Genomic DNA, 15,342 nt, shown 5'->3' with positions numbered 1-15,342 from the left:
ATTTTAATGTGCTTTCGTGTTACAATAATGCACTCTCTATGCTGCTTCTGCCTTGCATACACATACTGTATACACACTGCAAACGTGTGAACCTGTATAATGTATAACAAATCTAATTCAACACCTGAGTGTAGTGATTATTTTGACTTATGTCTGTTCTAGACACGTTACAACTTTTTGATAAAGCTCTAATTGGTTTTCTTTCGGAAATATGTTTCAAATTCATCCTAAATGCATTTATGACTATAAAGCATATATGTGTGAAATAGCAAAATTTATCAAAGAAATCACGATAGTTTTTCTGTCCATATCACACAGCCCTAGTTCATTCATTAAATACAGTTAACAATCTAGCTTCTGAGTACTAAGTTATTAACCCAATAATAGCGGGGTCAGTTCATCTTTTTTGCAGTGGGCCGCGCAAACATATATGTTTGGTTGTGTGGGCCGCCAGTTGAAAAAGGTTGGGAACCACTGCCCTAGAGTTTTGATTCTTTATTATTCGTTCACAATTTACATTAGGGCTTCACTAGTTAACATTAGTTATACTATGGGCGGTTGAATGCTTGAATCTGATTGGCTGATGAACGTTCTGAGGTGTGACATTATTTTCTGGGAAACGCACAGTGAATGTAGTTCCAGGCAGCTCTCTGACCGCATTACAGTTCCAGATCACTTCACATAGTTAACAGTAATAACGGTCACGCAGTTTGCACAAGAAGGTGTTGTCAGCGCTGCCCTGATGATGTTATCAGTTAGCAACTTAAAGGCTACACATGACATTTCTCAATAGAGATGGGAAGTTCGGATCATTTTACAGACTCTGACTTTTGAGTCTCCTTCAGCAAAATGAACGAACCTTTTTCAAGTCATTTCGTTCATTTTAGCAAAATGTAATAAAAATGTTACGTGTTACTTCCCCAACACATCTAGTACTTACGCAAACATTGATCACACTACAAACAATACAAAACTAAAATACTATAAGATAAAGAAAAGATTAATTCATTTTTTTGCCGGGGTCTTCAGTCTGTGATTAGCTCACCTCATCTCTTGTCTGACAAGTCTTCGGTTTCAAGTCATTCCTTAATCACGTGACAGACCCATACGCTAAACCAATGCAGTCTGAGCCGGAAAGAGAATTGATTAGTTCATCTTGTATGGAAAGCCTTTTTAACGTTTAATCTATAAGCTGTACTAGTATCTTTTTTCAAGTTACTAGTACTTATTTTTTAGACTAGTATATTTTCATTAACTACTAGTGTTTATTCTTTAGGTACTAGTGTCTTTTGTAAAGTGACTAGTACTTATTCATTAGATACTAGTACTTAATAATTAGACACTAGTAATTATTCCAATAATGACTAGTATTTAATTAACCTATTCGTGTTCACAAAAAATAGAACTAGTACTTAATTTTTAGTTACTAGTAACTTTTTAGACCAGAGATATCCTGAACTTAATAGATACTAGTACTTTTTAAATTTTCATTTCTGTCCAGTATGGTAATTGTATGTTGAATATTAATGAGCCAGCAACATATAGGAGAGAGATTAAAAAGGAAACAGAAAAAAGGAGATGGATGTACTTTTTGTTAGAAAACCAAATAGAAAAGAAACAATTATTTGTAGACAAGCACATAGAAAACATATTTTTGTCAGTTTTTTAACTGTAATTTCGTAAATATATAGCCTAATGTGTTTGTTGGTCTTTGAGTGACCTCTGCTGGCAGGATGGAGATACGACACCAATTGTATTAGCTGTTATTTTCCTATTTCTCCTCCAGTAAAAACAATAAATATCATCCACGAGCTGTATGTTAACTTTATTATTATTTTTTTTTCATATACAGTCATGCCCAAAAATATGGACACCCTTGGTAAATATGATCAAAGAAGACTGTGAAAATTATTCTGCATTGTTAATCCTTTTGATCTTTTATTATAAAAATTCACAAAACAATCTAACCTTTCATTGGATAATAAGAATGGGGGGAAATATTATTATGAAAAAAATGTTTTTTCTCGAATACACATTGGCCACAATTAAGAACACCCCTAGAAATTCTTATGAGTAAAATAACTCTAAAGTATATTCCCATTCATATTCACAATTTTGAGCACTCCAGCATTATTATAAACATGAAATTATCCAGCCATTGCTTCCTGTTTCACAGAAATATAAAGAGGAGGGAAAACAAAGCCCAAATGTCCTTAATCATCCATCACAATGAGAAAAACCAAAGAATATATTTCTGATATCCAGTAAAAGATAATTGAGCTTCACAAATTAGAAAGTGACTTTAACAAATGAGCTAGAGCAGTGTAAATTCTCATTTCCATCATCAGAGCAATAATTAAGAATTTAAAATCAACAGAAAATGTTATGAATCTGTCTGGAAGAGGACATGTGTCTTTATCGTCCTAATGCACGGTGAGGAGGAGAGTTTGAGTGGCTAAAGACTCTCCAAGGATCACAGCTGGTGAACTGCAGAAAATAGTTGAGTCTCGGGCTCAGAAAACCTTAAAAAAAATTGTCAAACAGCACCTACATCACCACATGTTGTTTAGAAGGGTTACAAGAAAAATTCTCCTAGCTCATCCGAAAACAAACTCCAGCATATTCATGTATCAGACACAGCTGGAACTTCAAATGGGACTGGCTTCTATGGTCAGATGAAATTAAAAATGAGCTGTTTAGCAGCAAACACTCAAGATGGGTTTGATGAACACAGGGATAAAAAGTATCCCATGTGTACAATGAAATATACAGCTGTTTTTTTATGTTGTGGGCCTATATTTCTGCTGGAGGTCCTGGACATCTTGTTTAGATACATGGCATCTTTGATTCTATCAAATACCAACATATAAAAAATCTAAAAGTGACTTACTCTGTTAGAAATCTTATAATGGACCATGTTTGGATCCTCCAACCGTACAATAATCCAAACACAAACCTCAAAAACAACACAAAAATGGGTTACGGGGCACAAAACCAAGCTTCTGCTATAGCCCTTCCAGTCCTCTGACCTGAACCCTACAGAAAGTGAGAGGAGTGAACTGAAGAGGAGAAGCTGGAAATCAAAAGGGTCTGGAGTGATTCTGGATGGCCAATGGTTATTAGAGAAAAACATTTATTTCATAATGATATTTCCCCCCATTTTAAATTATTATTATTCAATGAAAGGTTAGAATTTTTTGCATTTTTTTTAAATAAAGGATCAAAATGATTAACAATGTAGATTAATTTTTACAGCCTTCTTTGATCATATTTACCAAGGGTGTCCATATTGCCAATTTTTACTTCAAAGTTCTTAATTATTTTAGCTATTTTTACTCAAATTAGGGTTTTGCAAGCAATAATGACTACTCAATGAATTTATTTTTAATTCATACTCATTGCCGGAGGGCGCCCTCGCGCAGAAACTCCACAAGTGAGACTCACTGATGAAGTTCCAGGAAACTCAGCTTTCACTGTAGATGTAGCTGAATAACATTCAGATAGACGTTTTACTGATGAAAGTTGATGAAAATAAACACTGACTGCGACAATATATGCTTTTATCTCTGCTCTCACATTGCTCTTATTCTGCGTGTTGTATTACCATGTGGACTCTGATTGGACAGTGGAGAGATACTCATGTTTATGTAGTGATCTGTTTAAATGAAGATATCTCCAAATGCGTTCTTACTTGTTCTTAATGAGGTTGAAGATATCTCCAAACGAACAGGGACTCGGAGTTATTCTGTTCCCTTTCAGTCGGTCACTCTCGAAGCCACGTCGGTGACCGACGAATATGGGATATCGCTTTGATAGACCAATCTACTTCGAGTGTAAACTAAACGAGCCAATGCACATTGGCATGCAATTATTGCATCCAGCTGCCGCTGATCACTGCGTGAGTATAACAGGGCAGCAGGTGCAATGCATACCAGCTTTTCGCTTCGGAGCCGAGCGTTAGTATCGCTCTGCTCAACTGTGTCTGCTGTGAACTACGAGTTCAGCACGCTCTCCGAAGCTTCGTGTGTTGGCGAGACAGCGCTTCAGCGGCGGTCGTTCCTGTGTCGAGTGGATTGCACACTTCAGGCTGCACTATCCCTGTCGTGTTGCAAGCGGCCAATTCCCCTGTGCGCCTCAGCACTAAAAGAGCCTTTCCTAAAGAGCAAATTTCTCTAAAAGAGCTTCACGGGTGCGTCTTTGTAAAGACGACGGATCGTCCTGGTAAGGATGACGTGTCACCCGTGCGTTTCTGGGTGCGGTCGTTACCTGGAAACGGGTGATGGTCACGATCGCTGCCTCACGTGTCTGGGGGTCGAGCACGCTGAGGTGGCTTTCGTGGATGAGTCATGTTCTCACTGCGGGAATATGACCATCTCAGAGCTGCAAACCGCAGGGAACCAACCCTCTGGGGATCACCACTCCTCTTGCACCTCCAATCCAGTGGAGCGTACCAGCGGCATCCAGTTGGATTTCCCCCCGACCAGATGTCGATCTCAGCATCGGAGGGAGAGCTGTCGGATGACGATTCAGCGATCTGACATATCCTGCCCCGGCGGGCAGCTGCTGCCTCCACCCACCCGCCGGCTGCAGTGCCCCAGCCTGATCGTCACCGAGGGCAGCCCCCTGCGTCTGCCCCCACTCACGCGCCGCATCTGCAGCAGCCTCCAAGTGGTGCCGTGGAGCTGGGCGCAGGCAGGCTGCGCACACCCCACACTGCTATCCTTTCTGCAGCAAGGGTTGGAGCGAAGGCTGTCTCCCTCCACCCTCAAAGTCCAGGTTGCCGCTATTGCTGCGTACCATGAGCCCGTGAATGGGAAGTCTCTGGGTAAACATGACCTCATCGTCAGGTTCCTTAGAGGGGCCAGGAGGTTAAATCCTTCCCGGCCCCCTGTATACCCTCTTGGGACCTGTCTCTAGTGCTTAAATCACTACAGCAGGGCCCATTCGAGCCTTTGCATTCAGTTGAGCTAAAGTTTCTTTCATTGAAAACTCTGCACCTGCTTGCACTGGCCTCCATCAAGAGGGTAGGGGACCTGCATGCATTTTCGGTCGACGATTCGTGCCTACAGTTCGGGCAGGCTGACTTCCAGGTAATCCTGAGGCCCCGGCCTGGCTACGTGCCCAAGGTTCCCACTACACCCTTCAAAGACCAAGTGGTGAACCTGCAAGCGCTGCCCCTGGAGGAGGCAGACCCAGCCCTGGCTTTGCTTTGTCCCGTCCGAGCATCAAGGTGCTATGTCGACCGGACACAAAGCTTCAGGACCTCAGACCAGCTCTTTGTCTGTTACGGAGGCTGGCAGAAGGGGAGTGCCGTCTCTAAGCAGAGGATGGCCCACTGGATTGTGGATGCCATAACCCTGGCTTATCAGGCTCAGGATGTGCCCTGCCCATTCAGGTTGCGAGCTCACTCAACTAGAAGTGTTGCATCCTCCTGGGTGCTGGCTCTTGGCGCCTCGCTGACAGATATTTGTAGAGATGCGGGCTGGGCGACCCCTAACACGTTCGCTAGGTTCTATAGCCTTCGTGTAGAGCCGGTATCCTCCTGTGTTCTCACCTCAAACGGGTAGTGGCACTGAGAGTTAGTGTCGCTCCAGAGAGTAAACCGCTCCAGAGTGTCTGTACTGTAGACCCTGTTGAGATCCTCCATCACCCTAGGCAGCTGGACACGGCGGAACATCCGGCGCCAGACCTTCATGATGAATCCGTGAGAACCATGGAAGGGTGGGTTCCATATTGAGACCTAAGCGGTACTCATATGTGTATAGTCCACGGTATAGCCTTAGAGCCCGTGTTTCCGCCTTCCGCCAGACTTCTGCCTTCCCAAGAGGGTTTTAATCACCTCAAATTTCTCCACATACTCCTAAAAGGATGCTATATGTGTATTTGCCTCCGAGACCTCCTTCGGGAAGGATGGGGCTTCCGCAGCGTCCCGGCTCCAAGCGGACCGGGTACGTTTTCCCAGTGTTATCCAATCTCACCCAGTGAGGGAGTGCTTTGACAACGGTGAGTGGAGCTACTTGTTCTGAGCCCCGGCCTACACCTAATAGGGGCGCAGGCGGCTCGCACAGGGCACTGGAAGGGGCAGCACCCATGGCGCTTTGATAGGGATCCCATATTCGTCGGTTACCGACGTGGCATCGAGAGTGACCGACTGAAAGGGAACGTCTCGGTTATGTATACTAGATACTAGATACTTAATAGATACTAGTGAATAATAGTTATTCATTAGGTACCCGTTCTTATTCTTTAGACACTAGTACCTTTTTTAATCACTACTAGTAACTATTCTTATCTTACTAGTCAGATCTGCTTTTTTACTCGTCTTATGTTATGACTAGTCCAAATGGCTACAGTAGAGTTCAACAAAAAAAAATACTAGTAAAATAAAAAATCATACTAGTAACATTTAGAATAAGTACTAGTATCTAATAAATGTGTAGTAGTATCTTTTAAATAAGTACTAGTATCTATTTAATAGGTACTAGTATCTAATGAATGAGAACTAGTTTTTAATAAATAAGCACTAGTATCTAATGAATAAGTACTAGTATCTAATAAATAAGTACCAGTATCTAAAAATAAGTACTAGTATCTAATAATAAGTACTAGTATCTAATGAATAAGTACTAGTGTCTATTTAATAGGTACTAGTATCTAATGAATGAGTACTAATATCTAAAAAATACATAGAATAGAATATAGACTATAAATTAAATTATCAAATGGTCAGTAATATGTTCACACGATATGTTGTGAATCCCTCGCTAATCATCCACCCTCCATATCCCGTTTGTGTGACTTTTGCCTTTCTTGACATGGGTTTAACGACTAAAAATTATATAATACACTTGTATATTAATGGTAAGGTACTTTACAATCAGAATTGATTGGCAAGCAGCTGCAGTTACTTCTGTTTAATGCGGTATTGATTGCAATTGGTTTATGTTTTCAATAAAAAGCAACCTATCTACAATGAACATGAGAGAGAGAGAGAGTTAGATACAAAATATGCTGGGGAAGCAACGTAAAAAAGGGCACCAAGCCTCTCGTCAGAGGAACTTGAAGTTTTGCTGGACCCAGGCCCGGCGCCACAAGGGGGAAAAAGGGGGCAATGCCCCCTCAGATCTGACTTGTGCCCCCTCTGTTTCATTTTTGTATTCATGGTTAAAAATAAAATGTTCAACCTTTTGAGTTAAATAATAATTGAACCTTATCCCCATGGGATTTAGAATGTTCAGTGTTGTGACTCGTGACATTACTGCCAGATTCAAACGTCTTTCGCGTTGGTTGGCGCTGAGCCAGATACTGACGAGCTCAGCGCTGTCATATATCGCAACTATGCAGTGTTTTCAACCTCATAATGTTTATTTTAGATTTCAGACATTTAAATACACATAAGCACTGGTAAAACAACAGCCTACATTTGGAGTTTGTAAAATACACACTGATGTCTGTGGAAGCAAGTGGTAGTGTCGCGTTGGTTGGCGCTGAGCCAGAGACGGGCGAGCTCAGCGCTCTCATATATCACAACTATGCAGTGTTTTCAACCTCATAATGTTTATTTTAGATTTCAGACATCTAAATAGGCTACACATAAGCACTGGTAAAACAATAGCCTACATTTGGAGTCTGTGGAAGCAGCAATAACAATCTATTCAAATATAATTTGATGACGTGTGTTTTTCATATCAGTCAAACACAGTGGAAGTAGGCTAACTATAAAGTTTACTCTATTGTTATAAAGGTTTTTCAACGACCAAACACACTCACTTAAACATATTTGAGAATCGGAATATCAGATAGTTGATGACATGGTAAGTAAGTTTGTGAATATTTCGAATAAAAAAGGAAAAACGAAATGAAGGATTGCCTACATCTGTTATACAGTGTTATTATTGTGGCTGCGGTGTTTCACATGACAAATATGATGCGTTGCCATGGAAACATTAAGGGGGAACGTTCTAAAATAACTGTCGCCTTGAAAAATCTTACTCTCGGGAGTCAGTTAGAATATTTTAAACTTAAGTGTTTTAGGGAGCGCTGTATTTAAAAATCTGTCGTTGCAAAGCGAGATCTCAGTGTGTATTAATCATTGATGGTGTAATAAAGTTAAGCCCCCTTAACAATTTCACATGCCCCCTCAGTCATTTCATCCTGCAGCCGGGCCTGGCTGAACCTAGCCACCAGGTCAGAGATCACATATATATATATATATATATATATATATATATATATATATGGTCCACTATAACCTGCACGTTTATGGCCGCATATCCCTTTCGCGATAAGTAGCCTATGCCTGATCAATCACTGATGAATTGGCGATAGGGATGAGTGTGCCATACACCAGGGTGTAATCCCCGGTGTGGCGCAGAAGGGCGTTGGTGACAGTGTGGACGCACCTCTACACCGAGGTCTTGATCAGGCCGTAGCCCTCTCCCATGACCTCGATGAATCTCTTTGTAGCAAAAAAAAAAAAAACTTAGCCCTGCAAGCAGCTGGACTTCAGGGCCTAAAGCAAAATTCCGCCGCGTTAGTCTGGCAAGCGCAGGTCTGAGAAGGTCCAGCAGCTTCATAATGAGCTGTCTTGGGAGGCAAATTTTTTTATATATAGCCGTCAGGCAAAATGTCAAAAGGGCTTAAGTTTTGCCGAATAAAAAATTGACATAGACTAAACGGCTCCGTCTTTGATTCAATACAAGGACACGTTGGATCGCTGCCATAGTTGGTCACTTACTGGACACCACCACGCTTACCCATTTATAGATCTTAGCCATTTAGAGCCAAATTGTTTGCCAGATTTTAATTATCAAAAGTGATTGCCAATTTAAATGCTTTAATTACATTACGAAACAGCCTAGGCTAATTACCACCATATTAGTTCTGATACCACATAAAGTCAACTTCATAAATAGGCCTGTATCCATTGCAAACATAATTTATTATGAGTCTTAAAATTTCCATAACATAAAATCCTTGTTGAGCCATAACATTGTCAACATACCATAGTTTGACTTGTACTGCGCTGTGCTGATGTCTAAAGACTGCTGTACAGTGATGACGACTAGCGTCTTGAGCTCAAACAACGCTAAGAGAGAGTTTACAAATGGTCCAGACCAACCTTACGAAAGTGTGACTTACAGAAGATATGCTTAGCGCACGAACGTGTCGGGAATCGTGCCATAAGGTTAAGAGAGAGGTTAAGGAATAGATTAAGAACTACTTAGCGATAAGAACGTTTTGGGGAACCGGGCCCAATTCTCTTTCCGGCTCAGATTGCATTGCCTGACACAGGTGAATTACTACTAGCAGAACAGAACCTATAGAATACTGCGCATGCGCGACTGAACGAATCATCCCCCGAGACGACTCGTTCTTCCCGAGTCACATTAAAGATTCGTTCAAAATGAACGAATCGTTCAAGAACGACACATCACTAGAGAGGTAATAACAGCGCTGTTTACAGAAGTTGCAGCAGAAGAGAGTTTAGAGACGCACAGAGGTACGTTAGCCTTATTCACACAAACGCTCTCTCTCTCTCTCTCTCTCTCTCTCTCTCTCTCTTTCTAATAACTCAAGTAATAACTGCATTAGAATGCTATCAACAGCTCAAGCCTCCGTTATCGGTACCAACAAAAGACGGATGAGATGCGTTAGAAATAGTCCTACTCACAATCAGTGTTTGGAATAACCGCGTTTAAAAGAACGGCATTAGGTAACGACGTTATTTTTTCAGTAACGGGGTAATCTAACTAATTACTTTTCCCGTCGTTACAACGCCGTTAATGTTACTGAACGTTAAATGCGGTGCGTTACTATGCATTGATTTAATATGCAATCCAAACGCAGCCCTGGCTCACACAGCGAGTGAGCAGGTGGGTTAATAACGAGATAAGCGATTATGATTGGCTAAGGCAGAGTCATGTGTTTCATGGTAGCCAATCAGAGCCAGTGTTTTTACACACACGCGCCAGCGTTTTTACACACACGCGCCAGCGGCGCCAAAAACACACACAGTCACACACACGCAAGACGCAACAGCTACACAGAGATTCGCAGCAGCAGGAGAAATGGCGAGTCAGGAGCAATCTGATGAAAAGTTGGCATTTTCAAGGTGGAGATATAAGCACTACTTCAAATTCATTGTAGTCAAAGGCAAGAACGTGCATGTAATGTGTACATGTAATGTGTGACACACGCATCTACAAAGCTAGTGGCCAAAAACACTTTTCTTACAAAGAGTGCAGGATAAAACTCTTGCTTTCTGTTGACGTGCAATAAATCTCGAAAGTTATGTACGAACACCTGTCTGTTCTACTCATTTCAACTGACTTGTGAAAACTGCTAAAAAAAAATTCTTTGACATATAGCAACGTTTTTTTTTTTTTTTTTACAGTAACGCAAATAGTTACTTTCCCTGGTAATGAGTTACTTTTATTATAGAGTAATTCAGTTACTAACTCAGTTACTTTTTGGAACAAGTAGTGAGTTACTATAACTAATTACTTTTTTTAAGTAACGTTCCCAACACTGCTCACAATACAAAAACCGGACGAATCCCTTTAAATAACTCATCGGATCGATGTCTTGAGGTGTGGTAACAGTATATTCACGTCGTGACCGCATCACCACCTCGGGTGTGCATTATTTTTCTAATAATTCAACGGCCTGTCGTCAATTATTCCTTACTTAATTCATTCGTCAACATAAACTGCCAATGAAAAAAATCTTCTGAACATTCATTAATCTTGGGTCTTCCAATATTTAATAATGCTGTATACCGTGGTAAAAGCATGAGCAATTAATCGCAACAGGAAAATGTGATACCGGCGTATCCCTAGTGCTCTATAATGTTCACATCGGCTCATTTCTGATACAATTAAGACGCCGGGTCATTCATAAACTATTTTGTCTCTTTGAATTTAAATCTAGACTTTTTCACACTGTCTCTTGAAAACCTCGATCTGAACACACTTGACTGAAAACATGTGTGAGACAAATGTAGATTTTAATAAAAGTATGTGGAGTCGAGGGACAGGTTCAGTGTATTCTAGACTCATGCTGTGATGACATTGTGTGTGTTAAATGATGGAGAATATCCTCCATCGGTTCTCATGGAGCATCAAAACAGAGAAACACTTTCAGCTGAAACTCTAGACATGTTTCTGTGATCTGCATTGTGTTGAACCAATGGAAATGATTCATATCTGTTTCTTCTGTGTTTAGTGCTGATGTCCTTCATCCACTCTGGACTCACTCAAGGTATTGTGCTCTACTGATTTACATTTGATTTATTAAATATGAATAGTGTTGTAGTAGTTTATTTGTCTACATGGATCACATGAGGATCACACATTTGTCTCTTTGCTGATAATTCATGTCCATATTTTGCTGTTGTTCATCTTCACTCAGCATCATTTATATGTGTAGCTCCTCATGCTGCTAAAACACTGCTGTTTCTGCAGTTTATGATGAAAGTTAAATAAAATAAAAACAAATTAAATAAAAAGCTTATTGTAGTCTATTGCAAAAATGACAGTGTTTCATTAACTCTTTTGTGATGTTCAGGTTATTTAAAACATCCACAATGTGTAACTGTGATCTGTCATGATGGTTCATGAGGACACACATCTGAGATGAATATTACTACATAAACAAATGAGAATAATAATAATAATAATAATAATAATAATAATAATTCCTCTGTTACATAATTTATCAGAATATTGTAACATGACTGCAAAAATGGCACAAAACAAGTTAAACTTAGAAAAAGGTTCATTGTTTTGTTATAATGATGATGTTTGAATGTCTCCACATCAATCTGACGAGACACTGAGTGATCACTGCAGACATCTAGAGGATGTAGATGTGATTTCATGTTATTTTATGTAATTATTGAAGAACAGCAATCTCCCACTAAACAATAACACACTGAGCATGTTATCTCCAGGAGTAAAAGATAGGATTTACATTAAAAGTGTTCAAACTAAATCAAATTCTCGAAGAGCAGCACTGGACGACTGTGTACCATAGTCATGGATTGATAACTGTTGAGAGAAAAATAAATAAATAAAATAAATTCATATGACTCAGGGATCAGATGTCGTGCACCAAAAAATAAACTAAACTAAAATAAATGCTTTATTGAAACCTCTGACTGAAAACAGCTCCACCTACCGACCAGAACAAGAACTGTTCAATAATGTTTTAAAAACTTTCTCATTTCAGAATACAGCTGAATTGACAAAACAAATAAATAAATATTTTATTGCAACTTTAATCATAACAGTAAATTTTAATCACAACTGTATCACTATCAACTACATGAAGTCAGATATTCAGAGTTTATTTTCTTCTGTTCACAGGTTTACCCAGATCTACTCTGACTGTGACTCCAGACAAAACAGTATTCACTGGAGAGAGAGTGACTCTGACGTGTGTGATAACATCTTATTACAATAACTGGAGATATGAGTGGTGGAAAGGAAACACATACTACACTTCAATATCACAGCTGCCTGAGCGTTACACTGTAGACAGAAACACTCTCACTATTGAACGATCTGAATCATCTGATGAGGGTCAGTACACGTGTAGAGGATGGAGAGATGATAGACCAAACTCATCACAATCAAGCTCTGCTGTTTCTCTCTCTGTGACGGGTGAGTTTAATATCATCATCTTCCTAAACTCTCTCTACTACATCAGAATAAGATTCAGTTGTGACTAGACATGGGCCGGGATTATATTTTGACGGTATGATAAGATTTGAATATGTTCAATAGTATAAGAAATGTCTTGATTATAATACAAAACGAGTCGCAGATGTCTTTAATTGAATGTATCTTAAGGGAACCGACTCTCCTCAGAAACGTGACGTTGTTATTTTTGTCATTTCACCTGTGAGCGTGAAGCTGCTTTGTGTTCAGCCGTTACCGGATCAGATCCGTGCAAATATCAACTCATGTTTTAAAGCAGCAAACACAGAGTTGTATTAGAAAGAAGTTAATGTGCCCTCTATAAATCTAAACAATATTTATATTCCTTGGTATGCAGAAGACGGGGGTAAAAGTTCCTTTAAGAGTTTGTTTCTCATCTTCAGTCCAATGTGCAATCTTTTCCAGTGACTGCAAATGCACATTAATGAAAATAAGACTTTTGGGTTTTATTTTAACAGTTGCATTAAAAGCATTTAAGTCAATTTAATAAGATTACTCTACTAGATGAAAGTTCTCCATCAGAACTATAAACCACCATCTTCTAAGATCTGGCATGTTCTTCTAAACAGGAAAACAATTCATTTTACATTTCTCCTCTAAAACAATTCATATAAACTAAGTCAAACACAGGAGTAAGACTCAAATCAGTTAATCACAAAACCACAATTCAGCAAGTCAGTAACTACAAGATTACACCTACGTGAGGTATGTGAAATGATTGAGAGGTTATCTTGTTTCAGAAAGGTGTATAACGTCAATTTTAATCAACACTTACCACAGGGAAATCAAAATAAGCCTCCATTACCATAAACCAGAGGTACTGCATATTAAATATATATTTTCAATAACATGTTTGTCATGCAGTATAGCTGAACAGCATACAACTGTTAAAAATGAATGTTCACTTTTATTTATTTTATTTTTTTTAACAATGTTGTCAATTTAATATTTTGTCAGTTTAACTATTAACTCACACCATGATCATGAAGAGACCGCAGTCATTCCCATAATCTTGCACAGAAACTCTCCGTTTAAATAGATGATTTTATTGTTACTTATTCAGTGATAATACAAGATAAAGAATAGTTCATAATCACACACAAAGTATTTGAAGTTACAGTGTTTAAAAAAAGTTTAAAGTAGTTTACCTTTAAATCACTTCCAGTTTTTTCTAACCATTTTCCAGGGACACAGTTCTGTGCAGGTTTACTAAAATAAAAATAAAAAGAGGATGGAGAATGAAGTCCTCTGTTTTGTTTGATCATGATTGAAACACTAGACCTGAAGCATGAACAGTTCATTCACTAAAGTCACACATAAAGTGTTCCCCGGCCAGAGAACATGATCACCAAATGAAACAAACTGAGGCTGGCCAGGGGAACGTGGCTCCCAAAACACACGTCTTCATTAAGTAACCTTAGGACATTTTGTCAGGACATGTCTCCAAATTCTCCTGCAGTTTTAAGGTACATAGAGTCCAGAAAGAGCAACTCTCTCTGTCGAGACCTCATCACCTTCATGCAGGGAATATGCCGTCTAAACTAGAAAAAATAGCATGTTTCGTATTATATACCTATCAAGTTAAAATTGCACATATACTTTAAAAACATCAATACAACAAATGACTAAAGAAATCCTTGTTTTTACAGCCTGGGCAATGGAAATGGGGTGATACCCTGTAATTTTGGTGGCATTTGTACGGTGGCCGAGAAGTGCAAGACAAATCACAATTACAAAAACAAAATAACAAATCCAAAAACACAACGACAATTCAGAAAACAAAATAACAATTCAAAAAACACAACGACAATTCAGAAAACAAAATAACAATTCAGAAAACACAACGACAATTCAGAAAACACAACGACAATTCATACAAAACGGAAAAGGTAGGTATATTTTGAGAACGACATACTTATCGCTGATTGGATGAGACACCTGTCAATCAAAAATAAATTGTGATCAACTTTGTTGAAATCAAATGTTGAATTTTGCTAAAATGGAACACATTAAACGCTACTTTGGAGAAGGACATTCATATGCCGTGATTGTGGACATGCTGGCGACATACCACAACATTAAAATGAGCTTGCGCTCTTTAAAAACACACCTGAAGAATAATGGTAAGTTCAGAAGAAAGAACTAGAATAGACGAAGTAAAGAATGCTATTAGAGCAGAGCTGCGTGGACCAGGACAGTTGTTCGGCTACCGGACAATGTGGTTAGTACTTCTGTGTTTTCTGAATTGTTATTTTGTTTTCTGAATTGTCGTTGTGTTTTCTGAATTGTCGTTGTGTTTTTGGATTTGTTATTTTGTTTTTGTAATTGTGATTTGTTTTGCACTTCTCGGCCACCGTACATTTGTATATTCTGAAACCTACACAGGGGTTAAAAAAAGGGTTTGCAGCACATTGCAAAATAAGATAAGTGTTCCCAGTAAGCAATAGCCGTCATTTCAACGTCTGGGTTAAATATAGACCCGATATAGTCCGGCTATGTGTAACCCACTTTTAGCCCAAATAACATTTAATCTGGATAAATTGATTTTTTTTGCAAAATAACTTATGAGATGTATGATATTCCATCATGTACGCAGAGTCTACCGTGATTACAAGTTGTT

General features: G+C 39.1%; 1 protein-coding gene across 1 annotated transcript in view; it reads left to right on the top strand.

Moving 5' to 3' along the window:
- LOC132096018 (titin-like) overlaps positions 1-12,733 on the top strand; it is a 73,057-nt gene extending 60,324 nt beyond the window's left edge. Inside the window, exon 5 of the mRNA XM_059501132.1 lies at positions 12,369-12,733. Within this exon, the coding sequence (XP_059357115.1) occupies positions 12,369-12,733 (365 nt within the window). The remainder of the gene's footprint in view (positions 1-12,368) is intronic.
- The last annotated feature ends 2,609 nt before the right edge of the window (positions 12,734-15,342 follow it).

This window comes from Carassius carassius, chromosome 2, assembly GCF_963082965.1.
Source record: "Carassius carassius chromosome 2, fCarCar2.1, whole genome shotgun sequence".
NCBI classification, from domain to species: Eukaryota; Metazoa; Chordata; class Actinopteri; order Cypriniformes; family Cyprinidae; genus Carassius; species Carassius carassius.
Note: the sequence above shows the minus strand (reverse complement) of the source record. Positions and strands in the feature narration are given on the sequence as shown.